General features: G+C 39.1%; 1 protein-coding gene across 3 annotated transcripts in view; it reads right to left on the bottom strand.

Moving 5' to 3' along the window:
* dock10 (dedicator of cytokinesis 10) overlaps positions 1-16492 on the bottom strand; it is a 115131-nt gene that overhangs the window by 15481 nt on the left and 83158 nt on the right. For all 3 annotated transcript variants that reach the window (XM_062060172.1, XM_062060173.1, XM_062060175.1), the window contains 8 exons: positions 14376-14591; positions 14236-14293; positions 12584-12685; positions 9941-10047; positions 9745-9867; positions 7462-7575; positions 2025-2171; positions 1754-1964 (listed from right to left, as the gene is read on the bottom strand). In XM_062060172.1, the coding sequence (XP_061916156.1) occupies positions 1754-1964; positions 2025-2171; positions 7462-7575; positions 9745-9867; positions 9941-10047; positions 12584-12685; positions 14236-14293; positions 14376-14591 (1078 nt within the window). The remainder of the gene's footprint in view (positions 1-1753; positions 1965-2024; positions 2172-7461; positions 7576-9744; positions 9868-9940; positions 10048-12583; positions 12686-14235; positions 14294-14375; positions 14592-16492) is intronic.

The following is a 16492-nucleotide window of genomic DNA, read 5'->3' as shown; positions in this document are numbered from 1 at the left end:
AATGATAAACAAAAACTAAGTATACGCGATAACACGTAGTATTGAGCCAGTGGTAATATTGCACTTAGAATGTACAAACCCTGTTTCCATATGAGTTGGGAAATTGTGTTAGATGTAAATATAAACGCAATACAATGATTTGCAAATCCTTTTCAACCCATATTCAATTGAATGCACTACAAAGACAAGATATTTGATGTTCAAACTCATAAACTTTTTTTTTTTTTTGCAAATAATAATTAACTTAGAATTTCATGGCTGAAACATGTGCCAAAGTAGTTGGGAAAGGGCATGTTCACCACTGTGTTACATGGCCTTTCCTTTTAACAACACTCAGTAAACGTTTGGGAACTGAGGAGACACATTTTTTAAGCTTCACAGGTGGAATTCTTTCCCATTCTTGCTTGATGTACAGCTTAAGTTGTTCAACAGTCCGGGGGTCTCCGTTGTGGTATTTTAGGCTTCATAATGCACCACACATTTTCAATGGGAGGCAGGTCTGGACTACAGGCAGGCCAGTCTAGTACCCCCACTCTTTTACTATGAAGCCACGTTGATGTAACACGTGGCTTGGCATTGTCTTGCTGAAATAAGCAGGGGCGTCCATGGTAACGTTGCTTGGAGGGCAACATATGTTGCTCCAAAACCTGTATGTACCTTTCAGCATTAATGGCGCCTTCACAGATGTGTAAGTTACCCATGTCTTGGGCACTAATACACCCCCATACCATCACAGATGCTGGCTTTTCAACTTTGCGCCTATAACAATCCGGATGGTTCTTTTCCTCTTTGGCTAGGAGGACACGACGTCCACAATTTCCAAAAACAATTTGAAATGTGGACTCGTCAGACCACAGAACACTTTTCCACTTTGTATCAGTCCATCTTAGATGAGCTCAGGCCCAGCGAAGCCGACGGCGTTTCTGGGTGTTGTTGATAAACAGTTTTTGCCTTGCATAGGAGAGTTTTAACTTGCACTTACAGATGTAGCGACCAACTGTAATTACTGACAGTGGGTTTCTGAAGTGTTCCTGAGCCCATGTGGTGATATCCTTTACACACTGATGTCGCTTGTTGATGCAGTACAGCCTGAGGGATCGAAGGTCACGGGCCTAGCTGCTTACGTGCAGTGATTTCTCCAGATTCTCAGAACCCTTTGATGATATTACGGACCGTAGATGGTGAAATCCCTAAATTCCTTGCAATAGCTGGTTGAGAAAGATTTTTCTTAAACTGTTCAACAATTTGCTCACGCATTTGTTGACAAAGTGGTATATCAGTATTTATTGCCACCTTTCCCAACTTCTTTGTCACGTGTTGCTGGCATCAAATTCTAAAGTTAATAATTATTAGCAAAAAAAAAAAGTTTATCAGTTTGAACATCAAATATGTTGTCTTTGTAGCATACTCAACTGAATATGGGTTGAAAATGATTTGCAAATCATTGTGTTCCGTTTATATGTACATCTAACACAATTTCCCAACTCATATGGAAACGGGGTTTGTAATAGTGTAAAGGGAGTACAATCTAAATTGTGGTTGTATAAAAATACACATTAGATATGATGAATTAACTATTACTATTAAGTACACAGTACTAAAGATGTATAAAATGATATAATGCAGTGCTTCATACTTGTTTTCTGTTAACATTGGAAAGTTAGCGCCCTTTAGGCATCTGTGTAAAGGTTGCAAAAAGCCACTTTAATGTTGTTTAATTTAAAAAAATGCACAAAGACATTTCAATGCTCACTGGTTAAAATGGTGCGTCTCTTGCACTGCTCCTCCACATCTCCGTGTTTCTTTCCAGACAGCGTGAAGGGCGTCTCGAACACAAAGCGATTGATATTATGATGCCTCTCAAAGTCCGTCCGTTTGTCCTGCTGCTCCTTCTCGTCGAAGTAAGGCAACACGTACGTCACCTGGATGTAGGCGAACTTCGAGTCCAGGTCCTTAGGGTTCACCTGTTCAACAACCAGCCATATTTGAACAGTCGCAAACAATTAGACCTCGCCGCCGCTTACCTTATTGGAATCTTGGATCATTTTGACATTGTCCGCTCCGAACTTGTCTGAGTAGAGTTTAAGCAATCTCTGGGAGATCTCCGACAGACCGGTCAGCTTGGGCTCCTTGTAGATGAACTCCTTGCTCTCCTCCTCCTCAAAGAAACCCTGCCACCGGCACACAACACACATGTGCAATCAGTTAACGCCTCCAGTCATTTATCTACAGAGTTGGTGGGTTTGTAGCCTACAATACACATATCTGGCTGTAGGGAACCTTCTTCTTCATGATGTCCCAAAATTCCTGCATTTTGAATAACACAAATGGCCGGCATTCGGCAGCTTTATTTACCTCTGCATGCACTTCAAAATGTTGCTATTCAGCTGTTGGTGTCAAACTCGTGTGTTACCAGGGATTCTGCAAGTATCAGCAAGTGTAATTTGATGTTTTTAATGCCGTTTTTAGTGCCACTTAAAATAAATGTAATGCTCATGTCCTACTGCAGATAGTTATTATATATACCGTATTTTCCGGACCATAGGGCGCACCGGATTATAAGGCGCACTGCCGATGAATAGTCCATTTTTGATATTTGTTCATGTATTAGGCACACCGGATTATAAGGCGCATTAAAGGAGTCATATTAATATAATTTTTTTTCTAAATGTAAAACACTTCCTTGTGGTCTACATAACATGTAATGGTGGTTCTTTGGTCAAAATTTAGCATAGATGATGTTTTACAGATCATCTTCAAGCCGCTTTCTGACTGTCGCTTCCGGATGCACCGTTTTGTGGGCGGTCTTATTTACGTGGCTCACTTTCGACAGCGTCTTCTCCCAGTCATCTTTGTCGTAGCGGTGTAGCGTGCAAGGACGGGAGTGGAAGAAGCGCCAAAAGATGGAGCTAACTGTTTTAATGACATTCAGACTTTACTTCAATCAATAACGGAGCAGCATCTCCTCATCCGGAAACAACAACACAGGAAATGTGTCCCGTGAAAAAGCGTCCGACCGGAACTCTCTAATAACTAAAGTTCCTTGGGTGAATAATGTAAACTCACTACACCGGTATGTTTTAGCGCTTTCATGGCGAGTTTACTGAGAGATATAAGTAAGAACTTTACACTACTTTATATTACAAATGGCAACAGCGGAGGGTGAATGATAGAGACAAAGAAGAAGCTTATCGACTACGGCAACAGGCGCGGACGCGCACAATTTTTCAGGATTTACGCAGATCCCAAATAAAGATCAGCAGGTACCAGAAGCTAAGAAAAGTTGCTTTTGCATGATAATGCGAAACAAAATGCCAGATAACATGTCTCACATTATACACACACCATAATATTACTCATATGTTTAATGCGCCAACAACCCTTCAAGCGGTGCGGCTTCATAGCTTACCAAAGTCGTACTAAAACTATTGATAGATTTTTGAGCGCTGTGTGTAATGTTCTGTATTTTCAATGGAACATTGGTGTTGTTTACTTGAGTCATATTGCCATTATAGTGCAGTCTACACTTATCTCTTATGTTTGACTGCCATCTACTGGTCACACTTATCATTACACCATGTACCAAATAAAATAGCTTTGAGGTGGGTAAGCTCAACCAAACTTATTCCTTACATTAGGCGCACCGGGTTATAACGCGCACTGTCGAATTTTGAAGGAAAAAAATGATTTCAAGTGCGCCTTATAGTCCGTAAAATATGGTAGTCAAACGCTTACAATTGTCTGTATTGACAAAATTGGCATCATTTGACAATGATTATCTTGAATAGTTGAAAAGTTTACATTAACTTTTACTTCAGAAAATTACAATTGGCTCACAAGAGTGTTTTAATGTGAGTGTTTATTTCTATTTTCATTATTTTACACTGCACAAGTTGCTCCGCTGGTCACACCAGAATAAATGTGGCGCTCTTAACTGCTGCCTGCATTTAATTGCAGACTTATGATTAGCTAAAGAGTGGTTTCACCACGTTGATGCCCATTGAGCAAAGTTTGGAGGTGTTTTACACACCTTGCAGAACGCCTCTCTGGGTTTAACCACAGTGTTTACTAATGATGACGAAGAAAACCAAAAGGCCATGAAAACTTCCCACATCCTAAAATTATAAAGACCATTTCCACCAAAGACAAACAAAAAGTCATATGATGCTTTAGTTTTTTTGTTCTATTTTCTTTTGTTATCCCTTCCACATCGTTTCATGTTTATTTTGTTTAATCTTTCCTTGTGCTAGTTTTGTTTCAATTCCTTAATTACTGTTTGAAAATTATAGAGAAAAATAATGTTCTATGTTCATATTTTGAAAAAATTTAAAGACACATGTTTATTTGTGTGTTCTGATTGTTTGAATTGCATGTATCCTTTTGTTGTTGAAATAAAGTTAGGAGGGAAAACCACAGCCCACCTTTGCAATGTGTACTTTAAAAGTGACCGTTGTACAAACCCCAAAACCAGTGAAGTTGGAACGTTGTGTAAATGGTAAATAAAAACAAAACACAATGATTTGCAAATCCTTTTCAACCTATATTCAATTGAATAGACTGCAAAGACAAGATACTTAACGTTCGAACTGGAAAACTTTATTTTATATTTTATTCAAATATTAGCTCATTTGGAATTTGATGCCTGCAACATGTTTCAAAAAAGCTGGCACAAGTGACAAAAAAGACTGAGAAAGTTGAGGAATGCTCATCAAACACGTATTTGGAACATCCCACAGGTGAACAGGCTAATTGGAAACAGGTGGGTGCCATGATTGGGTATAAAAGCAGCTTCCATGAAATGCTCAGTCATTCACACACAAGGATGGGGCGAGGGTCACCACTTTGTCAACAAATGCCTGAGCAAATTGTCAAAAATGTTAAGAACAACTGTTTTGCAATGTGTTGCTGCCATTGAATTCTAAGTTAATGATTATTTGCAAAAAAAAAAAAAGTTACGTAGTTCGAATGTTAAGTATCTTGTCTTTGCAGTCTATTCAATTGAATATACGTTGAAAAGGATTTGCAAAACATTGTATCTTGTTTTTATTTGAGATTTACACAATGTGCCAACTTCACTGGTTTTGGGTTTTGTATTACAATGATTAGTTCCTGCTCCAACGTTAAAGTGAGTGTTGCTACCTACACACAGGAAAGGGAAAACGTGTGGAAGAGAATTGCAAGTAGGTCCCGCCTGCTCATGCCGAAACAAAGATTGTGGTTGACTGAGAAGAGGTTCACTCTGTTTGTGTAATTCCACTGTCGAATAAACACGCTCAAAGCAATTTGTTAATGACGGCAAAGTAATTAAGTAAATTTTTTATTTATCGGTCCAGGCTTAAACTGGTATTAATTTTTTTTAACGCCTCTGGCCACCTAATTTGATGCTTTTTCATGCTATTTTATGGCCTTAATTTTTGCAAAATCCATTTAATTACTTTCAATGACCCACAGAAACCCTGGTGACACTGTTTTTTTTTTTCAAATTCATCAGCAGTATCATTGCTGACTGAGCAGTTTGCTCCCCACAGCTATTGCAACATTGGTTCTGTTGCTGCTGTGTTGTACACTATACAGTATTTAAAGGCCTACTGAAATGAAATGTTTTTATTTAAACGGGGATAGCAGATCCATTCTATGTGTCATACTTGATCATTTCGCGATATTGCCATATTTTTGCTGAAAGGATTTAGTAGAGAACATCGACGATAAAGTTCGCAACTTTTGGTCGCTGATAAAAAAAGCCTTGCCTGTACCGGAAGTAGCGTGACGTCACAGGTTAAAAGGCTCCTCACATTTCCCCATTGTTTACACCAGCAGCGAGAGCGATTCGGACCGAGAAAGCGACGATTGCCCCATTAATTTGAGCCAGGATGAAAGATTCGTGGATGAGGAACGTGAGAGTGAGGGACTAGAGTGCAGTGCAGGACGCATCTTTTTTCGCTCTGACCGTAACTTAGGTACAAGCTGGCTCATTGGATTCCACACTCTCTCTTTTTTCTATTGTGGATCAAGGATTTGTATTTTAAACTACCTCGGATACTATATCCTCTTGAAAATGAGAGTCGAGAACGCGAAATGGACATTCACAGTGACTTTTATCTCCACGACAATACATCGGCGAAGCACTTTAGCTACGGAGCTAACGTGATAGCATCGGGCTTAACTGCAGATAAAAACAAAAGAAATAAACCCTTGACTGGAAGGATAGACAGAAAATCAACAATACTATTAAACCATGGACCTGTAACTACACGGTTAATGCTTTCCAGCCTGGCGAAGCTTAACACTGCTCTTGCTAACGACGCCATTGAAGCTAACTTAACAACGGGACCTCACAGAGCTATGCTAAAAACATTAGCTATCCACCTACGCCAGCCAGCCCTCATCTGCTCATCAACACCTGTGCTCACCTGCGTTCCAGCGATCGACGGAGCGACGAAGGACTTCACCCGATCATCAATGCGGTCGGCGACTAGCGTCGGATAGCGCGTCTGCTATCCAAGTCAAAGTCCTCCTGGTTGTGTTGCTGCAGCCAGCCGCTAATACACCGATCCCATCTACAGCTTTCTTCTTTGCAGTCTTCATTGTTCATTAAACAAATTGCAAAAGATTCACCAACACAGATGTCCAGAATACTGTGGAATTTTGCGATGAAAACAGAGCTTTTTGTATTGGATGCAATGTGTCCGAATACTTCCCTTTCAACAATTGACGTCACGCGCAAACGTCATCATACATAGACGTTTTCAACCGGAAGTTTCGCGGGAAATTTAAAATTGCACTTTAAGAGTTAACCCGGCCGTATTGGCATGTGTTGCAATGTTAAGATGTCATCATTGGTATATAAACTATCAGACTGCGTGGTCGGTAGCAGTGGGTTTCAGTAGGCCTTTAAGCCTGGCAATAATTAAAGCATTTACAGTACATGTGGTTACAGCCCAAAGTGACTGAACTGAAGCCAGTCTTGATGTCGCCCCCTTTGTGGTTTGGAGACAAGCTTCCTGTCTGCGCTAAGTCGTTGAGGAGTAAAACCGCTTTGGGATTAAAGAGGGAGTCAAACGGAGCACAGCAAGCTTTTCACAAACCTCTTTAAAGGGTGAGGATTAGATTAGTTAATAGCGGCAAACGGAGAGGAGGGGAGCAAAGTTGTTAGCGCTGAGGAATATGGCAAACAAACCAACAAAAGACAGTAGAACTTACCGCGATCTTGACATAGAATATAGTACAAAAAGGAAGAAAAGAGCAAACAGAGAAATTAAAGACACTGGCACTGAGAATAATGTGGTCCTTACCTATTGACCATAGCATTAGGCACACCTCCTCACTCATGATCATAAAACTAATGGTTGAAGTGGTGTATTAATGTGCTGCATTTATACCTTCAAAACCTTATCTAAAAGTAACAACAAATGCAGAGCAACATGATTCTAAACATAAAGACATTTAGTAACGCCCCCTCACCTGTCCGTAGAAAGCTACGCGATAGTAGCGTCCAAAAAGGCGTTTCTCTGAGTTCACCACCTCTGTCACCTTCAGATACGAGCGGTGGATGTCGTAGTAGAGCTCCGACAGCCTCTGCAGGTACCAAAAAACACAGGTTAAGGCTCTCTTGATGCAATTTAATGACGATATAAGAGAACTATATTTCCCTTGATGTGTATATGGAGGACATATTCACAAAATGTTACAAAGTAATGTCCTTTAATGTGTGCAGCAAGCTGTTGGAGATCTTTTTTCAGTCTGTCGTGGCCAGTGCCCTTCTTTTTAGTGGTAGTACTTTTTCAACCGGAGAGCGGTTCAGTCTTCCAGCCATCAGTGGCGGTTCTACTCGCATGGATTCTTCATTCATCACTCCAAGCAATGTTTGTAAGTTTTACAGTATAACTAAAACCATTTATACTTACTGAGCCGTCCCATGTGTGAAGTCTGTAGGAGAGTTTTCATGCATATGTGTACGTGCTATCCTAATGTAATGACGCCAACGTCGTTAGCAATAGCTAATATCTTAACATATTTACAAGTGTCTGCATTAGTATTTTTAACTTACAAAGGCACTGTTTTTTTAAAACTGTTTCAGTTTTACAAATTCCTCAGTAAATTCACCAAAATGTCACCGTGGAGTTATTGAGTCTGTTTAGCTGATTAGAGAGCTAGCTTCCGAAGCTAGTGGTTCCGTGACGATGACTTCTGTTTTGTTTGATCGGCCGTTTCACTGCCGTGTTACAGACATTTACAGAATATTTCTGTGTAAATAACTAATTTCACAACATATATATCTGCGGCTAATATATGGAAAAATATGTTTTTGCCCCTAAAATTTAGTGGGTGCGACTTATATACCGGTGCGCTCTGTTATCCGGAAAATGATGCTTTCTTTGTTGTTATTGGAAAGTTGCAACATTACCAACAGCAGCCACCCAACATACCCTGGGTTCTGTCCAGGATTTCCTTGCCACTGCCGCCAATTGCTTGCACATGCAGGGTTCAGTTGATTCTCTTTAATGCAGTGTTTTTCAACCACTGTGCCGCGGCACACTAGTCCATCCATCCATTTTCTACCGCTTATTCCCTTCGGGGTCGCGGGGGGCGCTGGAGCCTATCTCAGCTACAATCGGGCGGAAGGCAGGGTACACACTGGACAAGTCGCCACCTCATCGCAGGGCCAACACAGATAGACAGACAACATTCACACTCACATTCACACACTAGGGCCAATTTAGTGTTGCCAATCAACTTATAAAATTATGGTTATAATATTTTTTTTTGTACACAAGTAATTATAATCCGTAAATAATGTGCCGTTGTTTGAGTGTCTGTACTGTCCAGAGCTCGGCAGAGTAACCACGTTATACTCTTCCATATCAGTAGGTGGCAGCAGGTAGCTAATTGCTTTGTAGATGTCAGGAACACGTAGTGTCATGATCACAATATGCAGACGACAGCGGGAAGCAGCGTGCAGGTAATAAGGTATCATATGCTTAAACCAAAAAGAAAAGGCATTGAAGCTTAAGCTTATGCAAAACAAAACTAAAACTGAACTAGCTGCAAAGTAAACAAAACACAAAATGCTGGACGACAGCAAAGACTTACAGAGTGTGGAGCAGAGACGGCGTCCACAAAGTACATCCGTACATGACATGACAATCAACAGTTCCCCCACAAAGAAGGATAGCGTACGCACAACTTAAATAGTCTGGATTGCGAAAACAAAGCAGGTGTGGAGAATAGCGCTCAAGGAAGACATGAAACTGCAACAGGAAAATACCAAAAAAACAGGGAAAAAAACACCAAAATAGGAGCGCAAGAGAATGACTAAAACACTACCCACAGAAAAACACAAAACAACTCAAAATAAGTCGCGGCGTGATGTGACAGGTGGTGACAATACACCTACTTTGAGACAAGAGCTATAGTGATGCATGCTTGGTTATGGTTTAAAGTCATATCCAACAATTGCGAGAACAACTTTTTACCGTCTGAGTTTCGTTTTTTTAATGATTTCTGCTTGTGGTGTGCCTCAGAATTTTTTCAATGAAAAAAATGTGCCTTGGCTCAAAAAAGGTTGAAAAACACTGCTTTAATGTATAAGGAGTGTGGTTCTACACCTGCTCCATGTGTGACGTGCCTTGAGACAAGTTGAGATTTGGTGCTATGTTAATAGAACTGGCTTAAGAAATAGCATAATACGGGACTTTGAATAACCAAACATATCTCATTAAACGCTGTAAAATCACCAAAACACACCTTGAAGTCTCGCCTCTTCTCAAAAACGACAATGACAGGCTTGTTAATGTCAGCAATGAGCTCGTATCTCTCAGATTTCCACAGGTAGTCCACACACAGTTCCAGCTGATCCACCAAGGTGTCCTAAACATGGCCACAAAAGTCCATTAGAGAGCAGATTGGTGACATGATTAGGGATTTGAGCTATAACCCTAACCTCCGTGTAGGGAGTGTCCTGCGTGCCGGCGTCTTCCTTCATGGCGCCCTCCTCTTTGACGTTAGGACTGATGCACATGAAGGCTGCCCAGCCCAGAGAAAACGATGCTGGATGTGTCAAAATAATGAAAACAATCTCAGCGTAAAGTTGATTAGTGAGATGCCAAATCACACACATTTCACACACAGTAGACATTATCATAGTAATGTATTAACTCAATTTATCAACCCCTCATTGTACGAACTTTTCAATTTACGAACGGCAGGCCGGAAAAAAAAAATGCTTTGGTGTACTAATTGTGTGCATCGCAGTGCAACCATTTTGTGCCCGGCAGCACAGCCATTGTGGGGCTTGGTGCTGATGGAGTTCCACTGCTTATTCAGTCATTATTCTTCCGCACATCAAGATTAACCAACAAGGTGAAGTAGATTTTTTTTAAATTCCTAATTATTGTAGCGATCTGGCAGTTAAAGTTAAGGAGTTTTGTGATTTCAAATTGTGATAACACCACATGTTTAGCGACAGTTTGTGTGTGTGTAGGCAGGGCAGCTGTAAAGGAGGACGACAGTTCAGTTTGGGCTTTACTATTACAAACCCAGTTCAAGAGCCAGTTAAGTTCATAAATCGAAGTTCCACTGTACTACATAAGTTTCTATGGCATTTACCAGAATAAATAATTGTATATAGTAAGCTTACATAATTTAATTATTTACAATATTATATGATAAAGGGGTCCCATTATGAGACGTCCTTGTAGCCTAGATAAAATGTAAAGGTGGTTCTTTGGTCAAAATTGTGCATAGATGGATAGGAATTTATTGACTACAACTTTGAACTTCAACTGGATAAATGGCAGACTCGCGCAAAGCACTTTGGGTAAACCTCTACCATGTATGGAGATATCTGCTGACATAACCAAGGCTTTGGGACTTAGGAGGATCCTAAAAACACAAAAATGGCTACCATCAGGAAAGACAAATTAATTTTGTCTTAAAGACCCCTTAAATATTGTAGCGTCCCGGAAGAGTTAGTGCTGCAAGGGGTTCTGGTTATTTGTTCTGTTGTTCTGTTTGTTTATGTTGTGTTACGGTGCGGATGTTCTCCCGAAATGTGTTTGTCATTCTTGTTTGGTGTGGGTTCACAGTGTGGTGCATATTTGTAACAGTGTTAAACTTGTTTATACGGCCACCCTCAGTGTGACCTGTATGGCTGTTGACCAAGTATGCTTGCATTCACTTGTGCGTGTGAAAAGCCGTAGATATTATGTGATTGGGCCGGCCCGCAAAGGCAGTGCCATTAAGGTTTATTGGTGCTCTGTACTTCTCCCTACGTCCGTGTACCACTCCGTACAGCAGCGTTTTAAAAAGTCATAAATTTTACTTTTTGAAACCGATACCGATAATTACCGATATCACATTTCAAAGAATTTATCGGCCGATAATATCGGCAGTCCGATATTATCGGACATCTCTAATGCTAACACATTTACAAGTATCTTTGGCATTCTTTTTGTATTTATATAGTTTCGTAAATTCACCAAAATGTCATTATGGAGTTATTGAGTCTGATTGGAGAGCTAGCTTTCGCAGCTAGTGGGTCCATGACGATGACTTCTGTTTTGTTTGATCAGCTGTTTTACTGCCACGTCACCATTTGTAAAAATTACGGTATGTATGTATATCTCATTTCACAACGTATATATCTGCGGCTTAAAGTCCGGTGCGGCTAATACAGGGGTGTCAAACTAATTTTAGATCGGGGGCCACATGGAGAAAAATCTACTCCCAAGTGGGGCGGACTGGTAAAATCACGGCACAATAACTTAAAAATAAAGACAACTTCAGATTGTTTTCTTTGTTTAAAAATAGAACAAGCACAATCGGAAAATGTACAAATCATGTTGGGTTTTTTTTTATTACACTTACATGTTGCGGTTAATAGTATTCTATCTTTATTTGTCGTTATACTTAATTTCTGAATAAATTATGTGTTAATGTTAATCAGTCAACTCATTGGTGTTAATAAAGATAAAAAAATAATATCAAAATCAATTTACAGGATGTCTTTTAAGTAGTTTGCTCATTTTCTTCGACTGGTGCACTAACATCATGTTGTTTTTGGTTTTTTTACATACGTAGCGTCATCTACAAAGATACAAATAATTGCTATTGCGACATCTAGTGGACACATTTAGAACAGCAGTTTCTTTCATTTAAAAATGTCGGCCCATTTTAATACTTAGCAAACTCATCCCGCGGGCCGGATAAAACCTGTTTGCGGGCCCGATACCGCCTGCGGGCCGTATGTTTGACACCCCTGGGCTAATACATGTGAAAATATTTTTTTCTCCTAAAATTTAGTGGGTGCGGCTTAAATACCTGTAGAGTACTTTTTAATTCCAGGGTTGACCCCTCCAAAAATCAAAATACATGCAATTTTTTAGGACAATTTGTGAAAAATGCTATGTACTTTTGGCTCTTGTTCTGAATGAACGTTTACCAACTGGTATGGCTATGTCTCCATGTTCTTAAAGGCATCACAGTCCACCTGGTAAACAGTCACCCCACACTGGCTTCTCACTCAACAACATCGACGTGCTCAGCCAAACCCCCAGCCGGGCCCCATGCAGGCGCACACACTCACTGTCTTGGTCTCGGGAGGTAGTTAGTAAGGAGCTACATTTAAACACAGGACTTTCTTGAGGGGACACACTGGACATCCGGGCCTTGTCTGCTCTCCAGTAGCCTGTTTGGTAGGAGGGGAGGAGGACACATTTTTTTTTTTTTTTTTTACATTCACAAGCAGTTTGTAGCTTGTGTTCATCGCATGCATGCAGGGCATGCAACAATATGATAGGTTAGAACAGGGGTCACCAACCTTTTTGAAACCAAGAGCTACTTCTCGGGTACTGATTAATGCGAAGGGCTACCAGTTTAAATAAATAAATTGCCAGAAATAGCCAATTTGCTCAATTTACCTTTAACTCTATGTTATTATTAATAATTAATGATATTTACACTTAATTGAACAGTTTAAAAGAGGAGAAAACACGAAAAAAAATGACAATTACATTTTGAAACATAGTTTATCTTCAATTTAACTCTTTAAAATTAAAAATTCAACCGAAAAAAAGAAGAGAAAAACTTAAAAAAATAATTTATGGAACATCATTAGTAATTTTTCCTGATTAAGATTAATTTTAGAATTTTGATGACATGTTTTAAATAGGTTTAAAATCCAATCTACACTTTGTTAGAATATATAACAAATTCGACCAAGCTATATTTCTAACAAAGACAAATCATTATTTCTTCTAGATTTTCCAGAACAAAAATTTTAAAATAAATTCAAAATACTTTGAAATAAGATTTAAATTTGATTCTACAGATTTTCTAGATTTGCCAGAATAATTTTTTTTAAATTTTAATCATAATAAGTTTGAAGAAATATTTCACAAATACTCTTCGTCGAAAAAACAGAAGCTAAAATGAAGAATTAAATTAACATTTATTTATTATTCTTTACAATGAAAAAAAAAAATTACTTGAACATTGATTTAAATTGTCAGGAAAGAAGAGGAAGGAATTTAAAAGGTAAAAAGGTATATGTGTTTAAAAATCCTAAAATCATTTTTAAGGTTGTATTTTTTCTCTAAAATTGTCTTTCTGAAAGTTATAAGAAGCAAAGTAAAAAAATTAATGAATTTATTTAAACAAGTGAAGACCAAGTCTTTAAAATATTTTCTTGGATTTTCAAATTCTTTTTGAGTTTTGTCTCTCTTAGAATTAAAAATGTCGGGCAAAGCGAGACCAGCTTGCTAGTAAATAAATAACATTTGCTATTTGAGCTATTTTTAGAACAGGCCGGCGGGCTACTCATCTGGTCCTTACGGGCTACCTGGTGCCCGCGGGCACCGCGTTGGTGACCCCTGGGTTAGAATGACAAAAGAGGTGGCACACAACAATACAAGGACGTGAGGGACATTTGGACGCAAAGGCTTTCTACTAACATGGCTTCCTCAGCAAAAGGCATCCAAATGTGCTCGATGATGCCAACACAAACGTGACGCATACATGACCATTGCAGTGACCGTGTTAGCAGGAAGGAGAGATAAAAGATGGCTGTGACTGGACGTTTTGGTCAGAACGCGTGAAGAGATGCACACACTGAGAAAGAGAAATGTCATAGCAACTGCATGTGGACAAAAGTACTGAGACACGCCTGGTGTCTCCACACTTTTGTGCATGAGCATGAAAACAGGCAACCCATGCTGCTTCTTACAGGTGTGCACTCACCTCTCCTCTTAAGCGACTCCGCGATCAGAGCAGAGATGTGGATGTAGCACATAGCAGCCTGAGGGGGAAAAAAAAACATAAAATCTGTATAATTTGCTATTTTCCCTCCAAAAATGAGAAATATGTCAAAGATGTCGAACCTCAGAGAGATCTCCATTGCGCACGTGGACCTTGGCCATGCTCTCCAGCCAGGTGCGTCGCAGCTCAGGGGTGCTGGCGTACGAGTTGGCCAAACTGTACTGAAGGTCCACCAGCATCTCGGGGTCCTTCTCGTGCTCCTTCATCTGAGCCGTGGCCATCAACACCGTCCTGATGCGCTTGGTCAGGTCTTTCACCTCGGCCGGGAAGGGAGAATTCTGCCGGAAAAATGTGCACTTTTAATGCTCTGACAGTATGTTGATTGCGACATACGTAGGTACGCTGTAACCAAAGAAATGCTGTTATGCATGTGTCATTTAAATCAGTACTCATATTGTATGTCAGCAAAGGGTTTAGGTCAGGTATTACTCAAAAAAAAAAAGTAACCATAAAAAACAGATTCGGTGACTCATGTCTTACTATAATAAGGCATAAATACACTGCAAAAAAGAGCTGTCAAAATAAAAGATAAAAAGACTATATTTTAGGAAAAAATACTAAAAACTAGTGAAATCACAAGCTGCAAGGACAGATGTAGTGAAATTATTCTCTGCCTTTGACCCATCACCCTTGATCACCCCCAGGGAGGTGAGGGGAGCCGTGAGCAGCAGCGGTGGCTGCACCCGGGAATCATTCTGGTGATTTAACCCCCAATTCCAACCCTTGATGCTGAGTGCCAAGCAGGGAGGTAATGGGTCCCATTTTTATAGTCTTTGGTATGACTCGGCCGGGATTTGAACTTATATATATATATACACTACCGTTCAAAAGTTTGGGGTCACCCAAACAATTTTGTGGAATAGCCTTCATTTCTAAGAACAAGAATAGACTGTCGAGTTTCAGATGAAAGTTCTCTTTTTCTGGCCATTTTGAGCGTTTAATTGACCCCACAAATGTGATGCTCCAGAAACTCAATCTGCTCAAAGGAAGGTCAGTTTTGTAGCTTCTGTAACGAGCTAAACTGTTTTCAGATGTGTGAACATGATTGCACAAGGGTTTTCTAATCATCAATTAGCCTTCTGACCCAATGAGCAAACACATAGTACCATTAGAACACTGGAGTGATAGTTGCTGGAAATGGGCCTCTATACACCTATGTAGATATTGCACCAAAAACCAGACATTTGCAGCTAGAATAGTCATTTACCACATTAGCAATGTATAGAGTGTATTTCTTTAAAGTTAAGACTAGTTTAAAGTTATCTTCATTGAAAAGTACAGTGCTTTTCCTTCAAAAATAAGGACATTTCAATGTGACCCCAAACTTTTGAACGGTAGTGTATATACAGTACATACATATGCATACATACATACATGCATACACATATATATACATATATGTATATATATATATATAAATATACATATGTATATATATATATATATATATATATATATATATATATATATATATATATATATATATATATATATATATATATATATATATATATATATATATATATATATATATATATATATATATATATATATGTAATTTTTTTATTGCTGCTTTTATTTATTTATTTATTAGATGCCTTTTTACTGAATATGCACAAGTACTATTTTTAATAGTATGTGATAATGCCTTTTATACTGTATTTTATTTGTTTTATGTACTGTATGTGATTGTATGTCTACTTGGGCGTTGGAGTCTGCAATAAAGCTTGATGATGAATAAAATGGTGGAAACATTTTTTTTTTTCAAAAGTCTCGTAATGTACTTAACTTTTTTCTGGGGTAGATTTTCACCAAAAGTAAAATTTCTTCATTGGCCATGTGACCATTTATAAAAAGTAAATTGCACAACAAGGAGCAAACTGCTCAGTCAGCATTAATACGCTTGTATTAATGCTGCGTATAATGCACACGTTTCACACCAACAGCTGAGTAGCTGCATGCAGAGGTAAATAAAGCAATCAGTCACTTTAACTAGAGATGTCCGATAATATCGGACTGCCGATATTATCGGCCGATAAATGCTTTAAAATGTAATATCGGAAATTATCGGTATCGGTTTCAAAAAGTAAAATGTATGACTTTTTAAAATGCCGCCGTACAGAGTGGTACACGGACGTAGCGACAATAAACCTTAAAGGCACTGCCTTTGCGTGCCGGC

The sequence above is a fragment of the Entelurus aequoreus genome, linkage group LG10 (genome assembly GCF_033978785.1).
Source record: "Entelurus aequoreus isolate RoL-2023_Sb linkage group LG10, RoL_Eaeq_v1.1, whole genome shotgun sequence".
Classification (NCBI taxonomy): domain Eukaryota; kingdom Metazoa; phylum Chordata; class Actinopteri; order Syngnathiformes; family Syngnathidae; genus Entelurus; species Entelurus aequoreus.
This window is presented reverse-complemented; position numbering and strand designations above follow the sequence as displayed.